This window comes from Oculina patagonica, chromosome 4, assembly GCF_052425735.1.
Source record: "Oculina patagonica isolate OP01 chromosome 4, crgOcupat, whole genome shotgun sequence".
Classification (NCBI taxonomy): Eukaryota; Metazoa; Cnidaria; class Anthozoa; order Scleractinia; family Oculinidae; genus Oculina; species Oculina patagonica.
The window spans coordinates 49,820,890-49,841,130 of NC_135761.1; the positions used below are offsets into that span (position 1 = coordinate 49,820,890).

Below are 20,241 nucleotides of genomic sequence, written 5' to 3' on the forward strand. Positions count from 1 at the left end.
TAATTAATTATACGCGCCAAAGGGCAAGTTTTCATTTTTGCCGTCTATTATTTCACACGATGGCTTTACCGATTTAAATTCCATTCTAGTTTGAAGAAATTATTACATTATTACTTTGCATTTCCATTTTGTTTTCTGAGTTCTTGAAAAGTGTGCAAGTAAAGTTTTTACATCAAGAACAAAATAAGGTTCTTTTGTTGTGTAAACATTCAATTCGTCTGTGACACACGACAGTCAGTTTGTCGGCCCAACTGTACACGAATGGAAATGGACAAAATGGACACAATTCTTGCTAAATGAAAAATATCTTCAAAGTAGAGTCTGGAGCCGTTTTTTCGACGTTTTTGCTTGTTTACAAGCTAAAAACGTAGAATAGGGGTTATGTGAACAACATTTGGAACCACATATTTGTAAACTCTCAAGGGACTTTTTTAATTTCTCAAGGGACTGTTTTAATTTCTCAAGGGATTACTTTCCGCTGTGGGTGATCACTTGCGATCTCGTGAAAAAAAACGTGACTTGTCACATTTACAAACGTTATATAACAATTTTAAAAGTGACATGTCAGCTTTCTTATCGCAACGCACGTGTGTCTGAAAGGCGATCTATAAAAAGCGTCGCACAAACAATGGATTGCGTAACTAAAACACGAATAAATAATCTAGCACTTAATCGTTTAAAAATTACAAACGTCAAAAATAAACCATACCAAAAAACTCGCTCTTTTCAAAGATATTATTGAAGTTAATACAAATTCAAGAGATGGGGGCGCGCTTCTTTTAGCTTAGGAGCGGTTAACAATTCGTCATCTGTCTAGGTCGTTAGGGACGAGATTTCGCGTTGACAGCAATGTTGCACGAATCGGCTTTACAACATGCGATCGTATCTACGCAGTTCGAGTGGAATTTCAGTCAAAGACAGCAAAATTATTTCGTATTTCATCTTCAAATATAATTCGAAAGCATTCACTGAAACATTAACTGTATATATGGCTTTTGTTTAATCCTGGGTCTTGATATCCGACCCTCGCAGAGCCTAGACAAAACGCAGCTTGAGTGTAACGATTTGTTTACGCTGCAATTATATGCGCAATGTTTTCTCCGACAGTAGTCGGAAATATCCGTATTTTTTTTCGTGCTTTTTCGTGGAGCAATCGTAACGATACGGCCTTGAACACATTGAACAGCGGTCTACCTATAACAATTCAAATATGGCGTCGCAAAAACAAAGCGTGGAACGCATATTTTGCTGTTTCATTTGCTAATTTCGCTGCCGTAATCGACTGCCTCGAAAGGTCCTTGCAATTTTAAAGTATAGAATTGTCAGATCTCGCTGAAATTTGCACTGTTTATTTGTGTAATGTTAAGGAATATGTGTATAAATACCCGGCGCGGACGAGCCATTCTTGACAAAATTATATGGCTGCATTTCCTCCGCGAAGATAGGAAATTGTTAAACTAAACTACAAAAAAACTGTAATGATAAGTTCGAAGAACAATGCACAGGATAAACCTTCGACTCATACTTCATGCAAAAACGTCGACATCTCGAAGAGACTTTGATTAAATGCAGGAGCTTGCCGCAAAAACATTGCGTGACTGATGTAAAAAAGCTTCGACCTGTCGAAACAATCACCTGTTTCGGACTCCAGTACTCGCTTGAGTCGAACGCTTGAATAAAAACACAAAAATATATCTTTCACGTTTAACAGAAATCGGTGTATTAAATAAAATTGTAATTGCTCCTGCTGAGTAAATATCAAAAGTGCGGGATCCGAATCCTGGCCAAGAAAGCGGCCGAGTGAACTACTACGACAAATAACGCAAATATGTGTATTAAAAACATCACACGGTGCCTCAATCTATAAATAGATGCAGTGTTCGTTTCAAAAGCCTAAAAAGGCAACTAAAACAAACGTGAAAATATGAAAGAAACATGAAAAAAGTTTTAGATGAATTTTTATTCAAGATGGGGTCAAGAAACATTTTAAAAGGCAAAAAGATTTAGAAAATTTCAAAACCGTGAAATTTTGCATGCCGTGGTAGAATTTGATTTAATACATGTATTAAATTACCCGCGCCAAGCTTTCATTTTCATTTTGCAGACCATTTGTTTTACTTGCTGGCTTTATGGATCCCTTCACAAATACCATCATAGTTCGTAGAAATATTATACATTACCATTTTGTTTACTGAAGTCTTGGGAAGTGTGTAAGTAAAGCTTTTACATCAAGAACGAAAATAGGATTATTTTGCTGTGCAAACATTCAATCGTCTCTGATACGCGACTTTGTCAGCTCAACTGTGCACGGATGAAAATGGACATAATTCTTCCTATTAAAATGGAACGCATCTTCAAAGTATTCCGGCTCAAAAATGCTCTGGCTACCAGCCGTTTTTTTTTAAAAAAAAAAGCAGTTATGCGTTAAGCTTGCTGCAAAAACATTGCGTGACTGACGTAGCGGTTTGGAGCTGTCAAAACAATAACCGGTTTCGCAATCCAAACGCTTAAAAATATATATTTCACGCTTAACAGAAATCAGGGTTTTAGATAAAATTTATAATAGAAGAGTGATTTTATAGCCGAGTTTAATAGCTCCTGCCGAATAAATATCAAAAGTGCATGATTTGAATCCTGGCCAAGGAAGCGGCCGAGCGGGTCTGGAACGATTTACCGGGCCGGCCCAGTCTCCGCCCGGTTAATAAGTCAAGGGTCACGGCTTTGATTTTGTGACTTGATAAATTAATCATATTAAAATATGCTGTTTGTCGCTTTCTTGCTAACGCCGAACTCGATTTGCTTGTTACCTAACGAAAGGCACGTTGTTTTCGGTTGATTCGCGGAGTTTGCTTGCTGACAGAACTGTGCTGACCAGTAACCTACAGTCTTGAAGACAATAATTTTACAAACGGCTGCTACTCACTGAAGGTAAGAAGATATATGTAGAGGGAGTTTGTGTAAACGACAAACACTATTTACTTTTTCCGCTTAAAACGACGAAAAAGTGTAGCTCTAATAAGTAACGTCGTGATTATAATACGAGCGGGCATATAAGCTGGGTGAAATGTAAGATTCCGAAAGATAGCATGAGAAATTAACTGCTTAGAGACTCGAGCATCGAGACACGCAATTGACAATTCGAGGACTTTGATCGAGGCCAGTACGTATTTTAAAAATACGATTGGTAAAAGCAGTTACTCGATTTCAAGCCATACGTTTCTCAAAGCCTACAGTTTCTTTAAGGTCGTTCGAGTTAGTTGCTTTATAGTTGCTAGTTACTTTAATCGGTCGATCCCTTCAGTAGATCACCAGTCTCGGGCAATCGCAAACGATCGCTGATTACGAGAATGTTTCTACCTGCTCTTAAAACCTTCACGTCGTATGATCAGAATCCCCTTTGCTCTGTATTTGGAACGGTGAATATGTGACCGTTTGACTTATCATGTACGTTTCAAATCTGTCTTAGCCATTTTCCGTTCTTTGGTTTGAGCGAATATCATTGAGCACAGAACAATTATCTGTATCAGTCTAGGTTTATTGTTTTTGAAATTCTACGTTAGTTTTGGCAGGCCAGGGCTTCTAGTATTCGGGCTTGCGTTTTAAACTGTCCCCATTCGCGTGACTCTTTTTAGAATCAGTATTTACGAAAAATGATAATCGCGTGCGAGCGAGTCCTGCTATGATAGTCCCCTTACTTCCGTTTATTAGGACGTTGTTTTTTTTGTAAAGCATTTTCGAAGCGCTAAAAACCAAGGTCAATGTGTTTGTTAAACCTTGCTCTGCCATTGAGATATTTTCGACGCTTCTTAGGCTTATTTTTAACTTTGCCATAGACAGCACTGCCTACGGCTCCACAAAATACTCGATTCAACTTAATTTATAGCTACCTTCACGATCACCTAGTTAACTGTTTCGTAATTTTGTATTTTTGTATGGATTACAGTCCAGAGGTCACCATGCATTAATATAAAATGCATGACTACATGACGCTAAAATTAATATCCTCGAAAAACAGGACATCGTAACGTTTAAATAATATCCGTCTGAACATCTGGGGTGAACATTAGCAAAAAAAATCATGTAAGTTTCCGAATAAGTTATTTTATTCATTTTTCCGCTTTTGGATTAACTGTCTACAGTTATTGTTTGAATCAGTTACATGATTCCGGTCAAGAACAATCTCTCTTTGTTCTTTCTCAGCTGCTGTCGGCGTCGAAATTTAGCGGTGCGTATAACATCACATTTTGTGTTGACGGTTTGAGCTTGCAGACTTCTATTTGCCAAAGGCTTTTTTAAACTGTAGGACCTCTCTAACTCGAACTCGGGTTACTCGAACTCCCCCGATAACTCGAGCTTAACCTGAGATCATGTCCTCCCTCCCTGCCACTTTTCAGTCAATTTTTGTCGGTTAACTCGAACTTATTGCTGGTTTTCACTGTCACGCAAGTAACGATACTGTCACGCGCTGCAAAAAAAACCCCAAAACTATTGAGTTAAACAAATCAAGAATATTACAGGTTGTAGAAAATTACGAGATAGTCTTCGTGTCCAAGTCTCAGGTCTGTACGGTATTTCGTACTCGAGTTATCCGTCATTATGTTAAACATAAATTTAGAAAGCACAGTATAGAAACGCCATGTTGGAGCCCCTGTGGAGGGGCACCAAGATGGCCGCCGGAAATCAATGAAAACATCTGGCATTCACTTCTGATATAAAACGCGCTCAGTTCACCTTCGTGAACACGTAAACATTCATATAAACACTTCTTGTAAAGCCTCAATTGTTCAGATCGTTAAAATTAATAGGATGAGGCATTTTTTTTAAGCATACGTGACAGCCTTCAGGCGGCCATTCTGATGTCGTGTGGCGCAAAACTCCGAAATTCAAAATGTTATTTCTTAAAGACGGTGGATGCTATCGAGCTGAAAACCTTCAATAAGATATATATTAAGGACGTCTAATAGCTAGTGAAGGAAAAAACATCAGGGGGGGGGGGGCTTGCGATTCTGGATTTATAATTTTGATGACGTCACGTGAAAACCAAGAATTCTGGTTCTTGCAACTCGCCACGGAAGTCCATTAATATCCCACTAGCTCTCTTTGATTGTTACCGGTTTTAAACACTAAAACTAACACTGCAGCAACCATTTGTGTGACGAACAGATCACGTTCTTGACAGTCATTTTCCGATCTTATGACTCACAGATACATTCATAGCACTGCATCAGGCCCGTAGGAACGAATTTTAAAGTGAGGGGGCCCAAAGGCTAACATTGATGACGATGCCGGAGGTGCATTCCTGTAGGGGGGCCCGGGGGGCATTCTCCCCCGGAAAATTTTGAAAATTTAGACACCCTTATGCGATTTGGTGCATTTTGGAACACTTTCGTCTAAAATACATAAAATACCACAAAAGTGCTCAAATTTTGACAACCTGTGAGGGTTTCTTGCGACAGACTCATTGCCATCATCAATACGATCTGAGCTGTCCACCTCTTCTTTGTATACTCACACCACCATAAGGTTGTTCATCCTTTTTTTGAGGCACTAAATGACCTTTCACTCAAACCGTTTGCAGCAAATAGAAAATTTGTAGCAAGCAATGTGGAGACGACTGTGGTTATGCTGATGCTTTTAATGTGTCACTACATTTCAAGTGAGCTGTGAACAATTTAAAAAAAAGTATGCATGCTGATTGAGGTTTTTGATTTATCAGTTGATCGATTTTTTTGACTGGCCGGGTGATCGATTGTTTAACTCAAAAACTTTTTTTATTTATAGTTTCGTTAGGAACTCAGTGGCGAGAATAGCTTTAACCGAAATGGCGAGCAAGAACGACCCACCAGAAATTGATGGCCCTCCGCTAAAGACCAACAAAGATCTTCCCAAAAAGTCGGAAGAGTGGAAAGATGTGGAACTTCCGATAGACATTCTGTTATTGACAGTGAAAGACTGTGAATTTTTGAGTTGTCTTTCATTTCTTAATGGATTCTTTAGGAGCTATCACGACAAGCTTGGCAAGGTGTACTTTAGTAAGATAGGCGATGAAAGGATGTTGCTTAAAATTGCTTTAATTAAATGTGATAAGGGCTCCACTGGCCCTGGTGGTTCTACAGTAGTTGTAAAAAATGCAGTTGAAGTTTTAGGGCCAAAAGCTGTCTTTTGCGTGGGTTTTTATGCTGGTTTAAACAGGGAGAAAGTTAGATTAGGAGATGTCGTAGTCTCGGCAAAGTTGATAACGTATGCTGCCACTAAGGTCCTGGAGGACGGAATTCAAGAACGCGGCGTCCGTGTCCCAGTGACAGAGCGTATTGCTAAGCTCATAAGAGGCATTGCCGATGGATGGGAGGCACCTTTGAAGGATCCAGAAAAACTCAAAGTGAATGTACACCGTGATGGCGTGTTTCTGAGCGGCCCAGAGTTGGTTGATAACAGTGATCGGCGTAAGGAACTTGTGAATCGATTCCCCGAAGCAATTGCTATTGAAATGGAAGGCGAAGGTAAGAGTTTGCAATTAGCTTAAGCTTCAAACAAGCTAAATTCAGTGTTGATTTATTTGTTTGCATCAAAATTATATTTACAATTTTGAGCACATGACAGTATGGCAAAGAGATTTGTTTCCGATAAGGGTCTAAAATATGATAACTCTATGTAAAACTGTTGTCTGTTTGGTTTGGTCGTTTTACTATTGTCTGTTAATTCCTCAAGTTGTTATTTTTTATAACCTGTGTAAGCCTGGGGGGTACTCCCTATGGTCTATGGACTATACGGGGAGATGTTTCACGAAAGGGGTACCTTTTTCAGACCGAAGTTTTGGTCTATGAAAGGGCAGGAATTTCGGGAGTTGAAGTTTAAAAAAGACTAGCGAACATATCATTTTGGTATTTAAAAAGGCCTTTTAAAATATCTCAAACAGACGCACCTAATGGCTGTTTCGCGTTTGTATTTTTAGGGGGTTACTCAAGTGAAAATTTTCGAAAAGGGTTGCAGTCTTTTCAGTGTATGTATGTGAAAGGGGTGCCATTATTTTCCATGGAAGGCATACTAAAGGGTTACTTTTTGGTCAAAAATGGCATATAAAAGGTAGGGGTTTGGACCTCGGGGCAGAAACTCCATACGACTTAAACGTTTGAGCGAAGTTTAACCGTAACTAGAGTTTTAAACGAGCTACAGTAGTCCGTTGCACTAATCTGTAACCATAATGTTGCCGTTACGAGAATTCAAGTACAACACAACAGAGAAACGTGATCTTTAGTTGCAATTGTTTGGAGGCCCGTACCACTCAGATTTTTGCTTTTGGCTCAGCACAGTAACGTTTCAAAACGCCTTTTTCCCAGTAACCATGTGTTCACTGACAAGCTGCCCACCTGAAGAAATAAAAATACGCTTATTTTCAGGACTTTTGCTGCAGCTCATGACGTGGAAGTTCCATGGATTATCATTAAAGGTGTTTCAGACTTTGCAGATGGCAAAAAGTCTGATACTAACTCGTGGAGACCTTTCGCAAGTGCCATGGCAGCTTCCGTGGTTGCCAATGTTCTAAATGATTCCATTGTTTTCAAAAACTGGCGTCATTACGGAAGTAAGTATAGAGTTCAGTCAGGCAGCTTCTAGCTCGAGTTTTTCTCGTAAACTTTCCTATGGTGTCCTACACATAGTTTCGTGATCACATGCTCTGTTGTCGCGTATGCTCAATGATTCTTCCTTTAGAATCTTCCGCGAGTGAAATGTTTGTCACGTCTTCCTCCTGGTCCTCGTTGTTATATTCCAGTAATTACAAGAAATAAGTGTGTGACAGGGAAGTGCACTCTTTGGCTGTACGTTACGTCGCTGAAGAGCCATTAGGGCTTCATTTTACATTATTTTAATTTTGATCCAAGGTACAGTGGCTAGCTGTCCCCGTATGTGCATCTCCTGGTTTCTTTAGCCTGTTGTAATTAAATGAAGTATGGTTGTTGTTTCTTTATAGATGAGTATGCAGAGCCAACTGCAGCAACAAAACGGAAATCTGCAAGTAATGTCTCAGTTCTTACATAAAGTGAGGTTGTAGAAGTAAACAAAAGAACTATATAGGCTTTTGATTTACCTTCAAAATGATAGATATACATTAATACACTGTATGTAGCTTCAGCGAAAGAACGATAGTAACGGCTACATCGATTCGGATGGAGACATTATTTAAAATTAATTATAGATTTTCCCGTTTGTAAATTCATGTTAGTAGTAACAACCGCTTACGCCTTTCACCAGCCAATCACAGCGCAGCATTTCTGCGCATGCGTAGAAGTGAAAATCACGTGACTTGGGATAAGATGACGTCATAGGAGTAGGTCCCAGGGTCGTCCGGAGTGTCGGTCCCAGGCCCCCAACGGCCAAAAAGCGCTCGCCCCAGTCCCCCTCGGAAAAAAAATCCGAAAATAGGTGTAAAAATGCGTAAAAGGAAAAACCACGTGACTTAGGGGTGTGATGACGTCATAGGAGTCGTCCCCAGGGTGTTTGGAGTGTCGGTCCCAGGCCCCGGACGGTGGAAATGAACTCGGTCCCAGTCCCCGCGCGAAAAAAATAAACGACAAGACAAGAAAATAGGCGTAAAAAGGAAAACCACGTGACTTAGGGGTGTGATGACGTCATAGGAGTCGGTCCCAGGGTCCTTGGAGTGTCGGTCCCAGTCCCCGAACGGTTAGAATGAACTCGGTCCCAGTCCTCGCGCGGAAAAAAACGACAAGACCAGAAAATAGGTGTAAAACAGGTTTTTTTTTAATAACAGGTTTTTTCTGTTAAGGTACAAGACACTAAAAAAAGGTAACAAGTGGTCCTAAAGCCCCGGTAGTGTAACGGGTATCACTCCTGCCGCTGAGGTAGGCAATCGAGGTTCGAGTCCTCGCTGGGGATATTTTTTTTCCTTGTGTCAATGTTCACTAAGCCCTAGTGGCCGCGCACCCTGGGAATGAACGTGTACAAAGTTAGCAAGACCACCATCCTATAGATATGGTTCACAAAGTGCCATACTGTCCTTGTGGTATCTGGAACTCAATACTTTGCACTAAACGCATGCGCAGATGAGTCTACGCGATACACTTACGATTGATAATTAGTTACCTCTCTTGTGAAGACCACAATGGTTGTCTCAGAAAGCGCCATGCCTTCCTAATGGTATGGTTCTTCCTGGCACTGAACGCATGCGCAGATGAGTCTACATTGCTTTTTCTAGGTCGACGATTCTGAAAAAACGCACGCTTGTGAAGTATTAAAAAAAACACGTCAGAAAGGGGGGATGAGGGGGTATCCCCCTTTCTCGGTTTTACTGGGAACGAGTACGAATCGAGCGGTGAGAGTGTTTATATCTCAAAAGGAATGTCGACAAGTAAGTTATTAAATATTCAGTTATGGAGAACGATCAACGTGGGTACGATTGAAACTATATCAACGTGTTGCGGTAGGTTTCCCATCTGGGGCATGCTGTTGGACACTTTTGAGGCAGACATGTGTGTGAAGGTGAAAGGAACCGCTAGTCAGTGGGAGAACTAGGCCTTACAGTAACCATAGGGGTACGACATAAAGGTATTGGCATCTACCACTCTCTTGTCGAAAACCACTTGATAGCGCTTGATCTCGGTCACAGTGTTCAGGGTCTTGGTCGTTTTGTCTCGGGTGATCTTGTGAGGGTTGAACAGGGCAATGCTCCTCGTTTCGGACAAGGGTTCTTTCACTTCGGACTTGACGTTGTCTTTCAATGTCTCAAAGTTGAGATGGGCAGAGCCTCTCACGTTCAAGGAAAAACCCCTTACTTTACAGCAGGTTTTACCCAATTTGGACTTGTAGGCATAGTTTTTTGGTCCCGCGGCGGCAAATTCCACAATGAAGTCATCATCGTCTAGCTCGTTAGTAAAGTCTCCCAGGTAATCACCCAACGGTAAGGAGGGTTGCCCTTCTCGATGTTTGTAGATTAGAGAATCCGTGTCAAAATACAAGATCTGTTCGGGTTGTAGGATGGAAAGGCCTTCTTGATACAGTTTTAATCTGGCCCAGGTGGTCGTGAAACAGGCCACAAATATATTTATATCCGGTTGAACGTTGGCACAGTCCTCCTTGCACTTATGGACCACCTCCAGCATGTCTGGATTGACGACCCGGATGTCGTGGACGTCTCGGGTCTCGTCTCTTAACAAGTCGTGAAACTCAGCTGCAGAGGTGAAGGCTTCGACTTGGGTCTTGTTACCTCTCTGGCCATATTTTCCCCAAAAACTATTGAGCATGATCTTGGCTAGGGATCTGCGACCGGGATTCTTTTCAATCTTGTCCGGATCCAACTGGAGGCCTTCTTTGAGAAAGAACTGTCTCAGGTATTCCTGGCGCTTGTCTGGATCGTCACCCACCCACGAGGGCCACCCGCTCGCTTCCTGCTTCATCTTTAGGAAGGTGTTGACATACTCTTTAAACATGGTGTTGGATTTGCGGTCAAAGTGCCACACCTCGTGAATGTGCTCCACCACGTACCCTTGCTTGACGGCCTCTTCCAACTCGGGCGTGCACCACGTACCGGTCAGTTGGCGTTCTTGGGGGCTGTGAGCGCATTTGGAGGATCGTTGGGTCAACGGCTTGGGCTGCTCCACTTCCACGCAGGTACGGCAGAGGGGGAATGTCAGTTTACCCCCTTGGCGATAGGGCAACACGGGGCTGTACAACCCGTAAGGTGGCGTCACCGTACACTTTGCCAGACCGAAGAATTGTGAAATGTTCGTGTGTCCCGGTTCTAGGATCACTTCGGGATGCCCCTGAGGGTAGTCACAGTTTTTGTTGACCCAGGGGTACAACGAAGTAAAGTCCACGTACCGGATCTCCTCTTCAGGTTCAGCAAGGTCATAGAGGCGGACGGCATTGGTTCTACCGCCAAAGAACGCGTCTCGGGGCTCCAAGCGGGAGTTGATCGCCAACGAGTCCACGAACGATTTCACCTCGGGATCACTGTCCTTGAGCGCTTTCCACTGGCATTCCCACATTTCTACCACGCGGTAACCCGCAGCCCGGATCCGTTGCGTCTTTTGTTGCGTTTCCGCGTACACGTCCCTCAAGCTTCTGTCACCCATCTTGCGGTGTTTCTGATCGCGATTGGGAAAACAGTCAGGACAGCCGTGAAAGTAACAGCCGTGGAACTCGTAAACCGTGTGATCCTCGTACCCGTCGACGTTCATCAGACGGCCTCCAATCCATAAGGCTCGTTCTCCGCCGTTCCTGGCGTGACGGATGGTACCCTGCGTCTGGCTGTCTTGATAGAGCAACCATTCCAGCGACACCTGCGAGTGAGGTTTGCCCTTGCCTTCCCAGCCTCGTACCGGTTCAGAAGCCAACGTCTGTTCTTGCATACACTTGGTGCGGTAGAAGCGATTACAGGCCGAGGCGATGGTCATGCACTGGTCCATGGGATCGAAGCCGGCAATGGCTTGGAACTCTGCCCGGAAGACCTTGCATCCTTCGTGTAACAGCTCCACGTCCGAGCGACAGTAGTCGACAAGTTCGTTCCGAAAGTGGAACTCGTAATTCTCTGCGACGCGTTCCTCGTACCACTTGTCGAATTCGGCTTTCCTGGCAGCGGACATTCCCTCTGGATCGTAGTAGTCTCTCGCAGGCATGGAGCCCACGTAGTTCTGGTTCTCTTTGGTATTAAAGTAATGGGGGAAAAACCCCTTCTTTTGCTCGGTGAGGCCAAAGGCTTTGGGAAAGGTAGCAAGGCTCATCTGCAGAAAGCACATGGAGTCCTTAAACGTGATGTTGGGGATGCTCATGCTGATTATTTTGGCGCCATTGACGACTTGATCAGGGCAGATGGCTTGGTCGTACAACTCGTTCAGGATGAAATAAGCGTCATAGCCCTGGAAATTGTGTGCGACGGCGATGACGCGTTGTTGGTCGGCGATCTCCCTCAACCAAGCGAGAAAGTCTTTCACGCAAGTCTCCCCTTCAAAGGTTCTCCTCTCGTCCGTGTCTCCTCTCAGGGCGCAAATCAAGTTGGCCACGTGCTGGCCTTCTTCCTGCCTGGCTTCGGCGTCCCAACTGACGAACACGGGTGGCTCGGCTTCTTTGCGTTGACCGGCGCTGGTTCTCTTGCGGTTCTGTTTCTCTTCCACCTTGAGAGGATTTTGTATGTAGCACTGGTGGTAACGAAGATCTTGGTATTCCTTGCAGGACGGGCAGGGAGCGTGGCCGCACTTGTGACTGTTTTTCAGTTCATAGGCACCGTAGGTCTTGAAACAGCCCGCACACCGTTTGTGCGTGTCACACACACTGTTCCTCTTGGCTCGGGTCATGTCTTTACAGGTGTCGGTGCGACTCTTGTGCAATTGAAGACAGCGGGTTCCAAAAAAGTCCCGTTGGCAGTCTGTACAGTTCACCCTGGGTACAGCGTGGGCTCTCTTCCATTCATGGCAATCTGTCTGATGACAGGCGGCGCACCTGGTACCCGGGCAACGGTGTTCGGCCCGATTGTTGTGGCTATACCCTTTTTCGCACTTGGTGCAATAGTAACTCTTGCCAAAAAATCCCCCTAGGGTGGTACAGCCGTGGTAATGGTCATGGTGTTTGATCAAGATCAAACGTTTGTCGTCGGGGCGTTGTGCTCCTTTGAAGATGATCTGGTAACCATGTTGGACAGACACCACCACAATCTGGTAGTCGTTCAAGTGCGCTTGAAATTTGGCCAATTCGTCCAACCCGCAAGGACCTTCTGGCACGTCTGACAAACGGTGTAGTTCCTTGGCTGCCTTTTCTTGGACTGGGGAATCCTTTCCGTACATTCTTGTAGTACCAATGGTCGGACCCGAAATCAGCACGGGCCTTTACCACCACCAAGGCGCGGGCACAACATAACTGGTCGGTGTTTTTGATTTTCAGCACGCAGTGTTTTTTGTCCAGGATCTGCTCAATGGGATCCAAACCGGGTTTGTGTTTCTGATTGTCTCCCCCTCGGCCTGGATCTTGCACGTGAGACACGTTTAGGTTGAACGTGTCGTCGACTTGAAAAGTCTGATTACTGTTCAGCATGTCGCTGATTTGTTTTAACAACTGTTGGGCAGCGACGGTGTTTTCTCTCCACTCTCCCACTCTCAGACGTCTGGAATGAAAAGCATTTTGAATTCTGTTACTGTTGATGTTGATCAACAAGTGGTCGTCATCTCCAACGGCTCCATCATCCAAGATATGGCGCTGCACGGCTCTCTGCAGGGCTCGGGCAATCTGCTGCACGAGTACGGGGCGCGGTCCTAGGGGGGCTGATTCTACTCCAGCGCCACCACCTGTCTGTATTAACCGTGCGGTAAAGTTTCTGATGTGGAGCCCAAATCTGCGTACTCTGCGGTCCACGTGACCTCTCAGTTGAAATTCAAAAGGAGCTTCCATCTTGAAACAAAGAAAACAAAGCAATGAATGGATGGTAAAAACAATGTACGTTTTTTATCTATACCAGTCATCAGCACTTTTCCAACACGCTTCTTTTTTAATTTATTCTAACCACGAGATTACATGTTATCGACCTAACCGATCACAACGTTTATATTCGGACTATTACATACCGGCTCGAGATGCTAGCTATTTCACAGGTTTGACAGATTTTGATTGACAGCAGGTCTTCTGATTGGCTTGGGGATTGCCAGATATGATTGATGGGTTGTTTGTTGCAATCAAGCATCTTCATTAACGCATGTGCAAGCAGGGAGGGAGGAACGTAGTCGGCTCCTAAACCATGAAATGACTACGACCTTGTCGATCAGTAATCGACTACTTGCACAAACAAGTACTTAAAATTTACTTCACATTTTTTTTTGTCTTCAACTGATGCTTCCAAATCTCATTCACCCGTCATACATGTGAAAGATGGCGAATAAAAACGAAATTGGTGTAGAGTAAGGATTTTGTGCATTTCTATAAAAGGCATTTAGTCTAATACTGTTAACGACTTTTGCAGTTTCAAACATTGTTGATAATTGCCATGATAATTACATCGTTCATTCTCTTATTTTAGCATTGCATTTTACTCGGAAAACATAGCCGTTGTAATACAGTATGGTGCGCAGGTCAGTTAAGTTTATAATCGTCACATTTTTTCCTTCACGGGTGATCGATTTTCAAATCCGCATGCATGAAGTCTGCCTCCCAATAAATTTTTCTTTTATTTCATTTGGTAAAAATCCCAATAACTAATTACCTCTTCATTGGACTCTGCACTCGGTTCACCATCACTAACACTTGGTTCATCACCACCACCGACACTCTGCGATGAAGAGAATAATGTATCAATTAAAACATTGGCGAATCAAATATAGCCCAACGCATCTCATCAACGTACCTCTTCCAATCTAGCTCTCTCCGGGCTCTCAGCCTCTATATCTTCTCCACCAGACATAGTAGTCTCATCTCCAACCATAGTAGTCTCATCTTCTTCTTCCATTGTAGCGCTCAGACCAAACAAAGTTTGCGAGTGAAAAAAGTCAAGCGGAGATCTCTTTATATAGAGAGAGCTAACCAATCAGATTTACTTTTTATTATAACCAATTAAATACTCGGTCCATTCTTTTTCGAGGTGACGTGTACAGAATGAACCAATGAGATCTCATGATCAATGTCGCCCACGTGACGGGATTTTCCCCACAAGGGTAAACTCCCAAGCTGACGGGATTTTCCCACAAGGGAAAAATCCCGGGATTTTCCCCAAGGGAAAAATCCCGACGCACGCGCGTGGAGAATCTTTTTTTTTCTCGGAATTCTAGGAACCCGCGTGTGCTCATTCTCGGAAAAGTACAGTAAAACGGACAAAGTTTTCTTGTCGGATTACAGCTCTTTTCAAGAAGGATATAAGCTTTAAGGTGAGCTAATGTCTCCATACTCTACTGTACAAGACGAAGAGCGTTTGATAAATTGTATTTACTGCGAAAAATAAATTTGGTTACGTTGTAAATTTTGACGAGTGGTTTGTTTTTGTTCGTGCGGCCATCATGAACCGTGCATAGTAAAGAAGAAGAAGGTTTTAGACCCGTTCATTTCGTTCAAGGTTTTTTTTTTGGTCTGGTTGTGTTTATGGTCAAAAAAAAAAAGAAGAAACCGAACTTTACGAATAAACAAGTCGTTTTTGGTGGACTGAATTATTCTTTTAAGCGAAATTGCTCGCGCAGTTGTCGTTGTCTTTCGTAAACAACAACAACTTCAAACGCCTTCATCTTTTCTTTTCGCGGTCTCAAAATCGAGGGAACATCCCACTATGATTCAGAAAAAAAAAAATAAAACCTAGCCACCTAGAAGTGAAGCTTAAACGTTGTAAATCCTAAACAAGTGTGTCAACGACTTTGTTGTGATTTTTCACCGGTCGCGAAAAAAATATAATTGTAGCGTGCAGCTCATTTGGCCGTTGTTCAAATGCATTATTCTCGAGGAAAATTTTTGTTTCGGCCCTTAAATCAAAGAGATGTCCAACCATGAATGGTATTAATTTAGTAAAACGCAAAGCAAGTCATTGAGCCGACTCTTTTACATTTTTAGACTCTAAACAAGTGTGTCAACGACTTTGTTGTGATTTTTACCGTTCGCGAAAAAATATAATTTTAGCGTGAGGTTCGTTTTGCCGTTGTTCAAATGCATTTTTCTCGAAAAAAAAATTTTTTTTTTTGCGGCCCTTATATCAAAGGGACGTCTAACCATGAATGATATTATTTCGATGAATGTTATTGAGCCGAAAATTTCATATTTTTGGACTCTAAGCACAAGTGTCATCGACTTTGTTGTGATTTTCACCGTTCGCGAAAAAATATAATTTAGCGTACGGTATTTGTTGTTGTTTAAATGCGTTTGTTTGTTTGTTTGTTTGTTTGTTTTTGCGGCCCTGAAATGAAAGGGACGTCCAACCATGAATGATATTATTGTAGTGAATCTCAAAGCAAGTCATTGAGCCGGATCTTCACATTTTTTACACCCTAAACAAGGGTGTCAACGAGTTTGTTGTGATTTTTCACCGGCCGCTAAAAATATAATCGTTGTAGGTGGTTCATTCGGCCGTTGTTCAAATGTTTTTTCTCGAAGAAAAATTATTTTTTTCGGCCCTTAAATCAAAAAGGACGTCCAACCATAAAAGATATTATTTCGATGAATGTTATTGAGCCGAAAATTTCATATTTTTGGACTCTAAGCACAAGTGTCATCGACTTTGTTGTGATTTTCACCGTTCGCGAAAAAATATAATTTAGCGTGCGGTATTTGTTGTTGTTGTTTAAGCGATTGAATCCCATACTCTCGTAATTCAGTTTCGGCATGGAGCAATTTTTAAATTTATTTAACAACAAAAGTCTGGTACCATAACCAGAAAGCATGACATTCAGTCATTGGACAATGTCCTTCGTATAGATGAAAACCGCAACTAGGTAAAGGTTCTACAATGGTCTCTTTCAACACGTCGTATTTCGGACATCCGTACAGTTCTAAATTCACGCTAGGAATGTTCAGTTTGTTCAACAAGTCTCTTTCTACGTGTCCTCCCTTGTAAGCCACCACGGTTCTCTCGGGGGTTTTGGTTTCCTCGTACAAATCCCACATCACCTCCTCCACCCTGTCATACTCGTAGGCCTTTTCTTCCTTTCTGGGTTGATACGTCAGTCCGTGCACGTTGTATTTGACGTAAGACACGGTTTTTCTGTCTCTGGAAGATAAGTTGCACCACGACATTCTCATGTAGAAAGCATGGCGTCCGAACTTTTCTTGCCAAGTGTAATAACCCAACTCGCGTACTCGAAACGTCTTCTCCACAAAGTAACCTTCCAAGTCCAAGATCATGCACACGTTTTCCGGAGTCATGCCAGAGCCAACTGCACTCTGATGCTTGACGTAGAAAATATATGAAAATGTTTAAACTCTAAATCTCTTAAGCCATGGGGTCAATGATCCAAATTAGGATATTGTTTCTGGGAAATGCATCTCAGATACAGTTGATTTCTCAGCATTTTCTCTTCATCCGAGTCGTACTTCACGCCAGCCAATTCCGGGGGAAGAATAATTTTCCCTTCTCCATCCACCCAAAACTTTTGCTCTTGACACTGTTTGACCAATGACTCGTCCAAGGGAAGATCACCAATCCAATCCTTGACCGGGGGTGGGTAGTGTTGTACTTTGAAGGCGGGTCTCCCATCCAGAATTCGTTGCGGTCTATCCACCACGTCTTGTCCTCTTCTGGGGTATCCAAATTCGTCCCTAGAGTCCAGTCCAGACCTTCTCGAGTAGAGGGGATCCTCGTTTCCCACATATTCCTTTCCTTCCAGCCAGGCTTTGATCTTGCCAAACGGAACACTGTCTGCCCATTGGAAGAACCGACATTTCCCTTTTCTGCACTTGAGGTAGATCCTGTCCGGGTTGCTCTCTGATTTCGACATGCTCAGAATGAGACTCTCGTTGCAGTAACATTTCATCTTATCCATGTTCCAATAATAGTAAGCCGGTAATTGTCGATTGACCGCCACCACGTACTGGTCAATGTGGGCGCTACCGGTGCAAATGAAACAGATGGTGCCTTCGCTCGTGTGGGGGCAAAAGTAGAACTCCCATCCCCCGTCCGTCATTCTCTTGGTCAGCGGTTCTTTGTGGACGGGGCAAACCGGGTCGCGCTGCGCGTCGTCAAAGGTCTGTTGCAGGAACTGGTCGGGGTCGAAAATTTCCCCCTCCTCCAACACTTCCTCTTTCAACTCCATCTTCTTCTTTGTAGGATGTCTCTTTTTACGGGGGACTTTGGGTTTCTTGGGAGTCCCTCTCCTCTGTCGCTTTTTTCTGGGTTCTGCTACGTCCATGGTGCTCTCGATGCTCCAACTGAGGACTAACAGGAGACAACACGGCGCTTTTATACTCTACTCTCGGATGACGTCAATACGCACGAACCAACCAGAGAAGTAACACGTGACCTCTTTCGACCAACCGGCAATGACCCAGGTGACGTCATCCAACGTATAAAAAGAGCTGCGCGTCCATTTGTCGACTCAGTTGTAGCGATGGAAAGCACAGAGAGCGATTCCAGCCAAACTCAAACTCAAACCCAACAAGTCAACGGTGTCTTTGTACAAGGAGATCCCAAGGACTGGGAACCATTGCCTTACTATAGGGATCTAAAAAGGGGCGATTATCAGTCGGACGAAGATTACCTATTGGAGCGCGCGAAACGTGGCATGGAAGCCGGCTACACGTTTATGCAGTGTCAAGAGCATTGGATGTGTGATCTGGAGAGTGCATTACACAAAGGTTCGGCCGAAGCAAGCCAAGAGCAGTGACATGGGTACGAGAAAAAACTGGATGGACCTGGAACAACGCCTCTTCTACACCAATTGTACAAAGCTAGAAAAAAAGATCCAGACCGACACGGGAATGAGTACGTTGTCGTTAGACTATCCCCCACCACCACCATACCCGAAAACATTCCAAGGAGAGTCTATGTCTTCGAGGACATGGTGGAAGAGCGCGGGTGTGCCAAGAACCGCGTCACCGAAAGTGAATGGCTCAAAGAGAACCCTCACTGGAAGGGAGCCGTCCTAACGACCCTCAAAGACATTGGGCACGGTTATCTCTGGGATAGACAGTGGAATGAATTTGTCTACGTGCCATTGCAGCGAGCCTTTTTCTTCGCGACGTCTCGCAAACCGCCGCCCATTGGCAACGGCGTCTCGTTCTGGTTGAACGCGAACGTCTGCGACTTTGACGACCGGAGTGGTTTAGAAGATCTCATCGCCCCGTTGAGAGCGAGTGTAGCCCTAAGCCAGACATTGTCTGCTTACTTGAAACAACCCATCACGGTCGACGCAAACACGTACGAAGAACTGTGCAACCAACTGGCAACTCAAGTAAAATTGCAACGCCTAGAAAGCAATCGCTGGCAAGAAATAGCGGATAGACTGTTAGACAGAGATCTCTGCAACCGTTGCGCCATGGATAAAGACGAAGCTTACCTGGGCGACGACTACCAAAAAGCCAAACTGTGGAGACCTAGAAGTTGTGAAACATGTACAAAATCTTTTGATAACATATTTATTGATGCAGGCTATTTAAATTGACGTTGTATAAATAAAAGTTCATTTGTCATGGATCTGTATGGAAAGTGGGAGTGGTTGAAAAGATTGTGCGAGAAAGCGTATGCTGAATTTGGGAGGGGTATCGATATACCGGAAGATACAAGTGACTCCCCCTTGAGAGTGTTCGAAGCCACTCACATAGAACAAAACTATTTCAGATTGATACCGTTTATATTATGGTTGAGACATTTCAAGGATCCAGACGAGCTGTTTGCTTCTATTTACAAACTTCATCCGACCACGATCGAAGAAGCAGCTCATAAATTACACGACACTTATATGAGGGTGATCAGAGCGTCGTCGACATGCCAAAGAAGCTGAAGAAAAAGAAAAAGGATGAAAAAATACTTTCGGACTACCACGATCCCAGTCAACCGGGTAGCTTGGGTGGGATAGCAAGATTCGCCAAATCGCACAAGATATCCGTCGACACAGCCAAAAAAGTATTGGAGCGCGATTTGGGTTATACCCTTCACAAACCGCGCAGACGTCGTTTCGCCACGTTACCGGTCCTGGTGTTTAACGTCGACCAACAGTGGGTAGCCGATTTAGTGGAAACGCAACCGTTGTCCAAATACAACAAGGGTCACAGATATCTACTCAACGTGATCGACGTCTTGTCTAAATATGCCTGGGTGGAACCCCTAAAAGACAAGACGGGAAAAACGGTGTCGGACGCCTTTGCCAAGATTTTGAAACGAGCCGATGGACGCAAACCTCAGAACCTACAGACCGACGACGGGAAAGAATTTTACAACAAGACGTTTGCCGCGTTGATGAAACGGGAAGGCATCCACCACTTTTCCACGGCCGGAGATACCAAAGCCAGCATCGTGGAACGCTTCAACCGCACTCTCAAGGAACGCATGTACCGATACTTTACCGCCAAGAACACGCTCAGTTACCTACCCGTACTCCAGGCCTTGGTGAGAGGGTACAACGCATCCCACCATCGTAGCGTCGGCACCAGCCCCGAGAAAGTGAATGCGAGCAACGAAGGAAAAGTGTGGGAACGTCTGTACGCGAAGAGATTGTCGTCGCGTAAAAGAGAACGAAAAACCCCGCTAAAAGTAGGAGAACGCGTGAGATTGAACAAGAAATTTCGCACGTTCGAGAAAGGGTATTTACCCGGCTGGACCGAAGAAGTGTTTGTGATACA

At 43.7% G+C, this 20,241-nt stretch overlaps 4 protein-coding genes across 4 annotated transcripts in view; 2 read left to right on the forward strand and 2 right to left on the reverse strand.

Moving 5' to 3' along the window:
- LOC144650412 (uncharacterized) overlaps positions 1–20,241 on the reverse strand; it is a 264,303-nt gene that overhangs the window by 70,310 nt on the left and 173,752 nt on the right. The window lies entirely within an intron of this gene.
- Positions 1–20,241, forward strand: part of LOC144650452 (uncharacterized) — a 141,042-nt gene that overhangs the window by 26,372 nt on the left and 94,429 nt on the right. The window lies entirely within an intron of this gene.
- On the forward strand, positions 2,767–8,037 carry LOC144647956 (death domain-containing ATP nucleosidase-like). Its single transcript, XM_078507622.1, has 4 exons — positions 2,767–2,928; positions 5,782–6,506; positions 7,412–7,582; positions 7,970–8,037. Exons 2-4 carry the CDS (start codon positions 5,822–5,824, stop codon positions 8,035–8,037), a joined length of 924 nt encoding a protein of 307 aa, XP_078363748.1. The 5' UTR covers positions 2,767–2,928; positions 5,782–5,821.
- Positions 9,275–11,160, reverse strand: LOC144650429 (uncharacterized). Its single transcript, XM_078510107.1, has one exon. It carries the CDS (start codon positions 11,085–11,087, stop codon positions 9,525–9,527), a length of 1,563 nt encoding a protein of 520 aa, XP_078366233.1. The 5' UTR covers positions 11,088–11,160; the 3' UTR covers positions 9,275–9,524.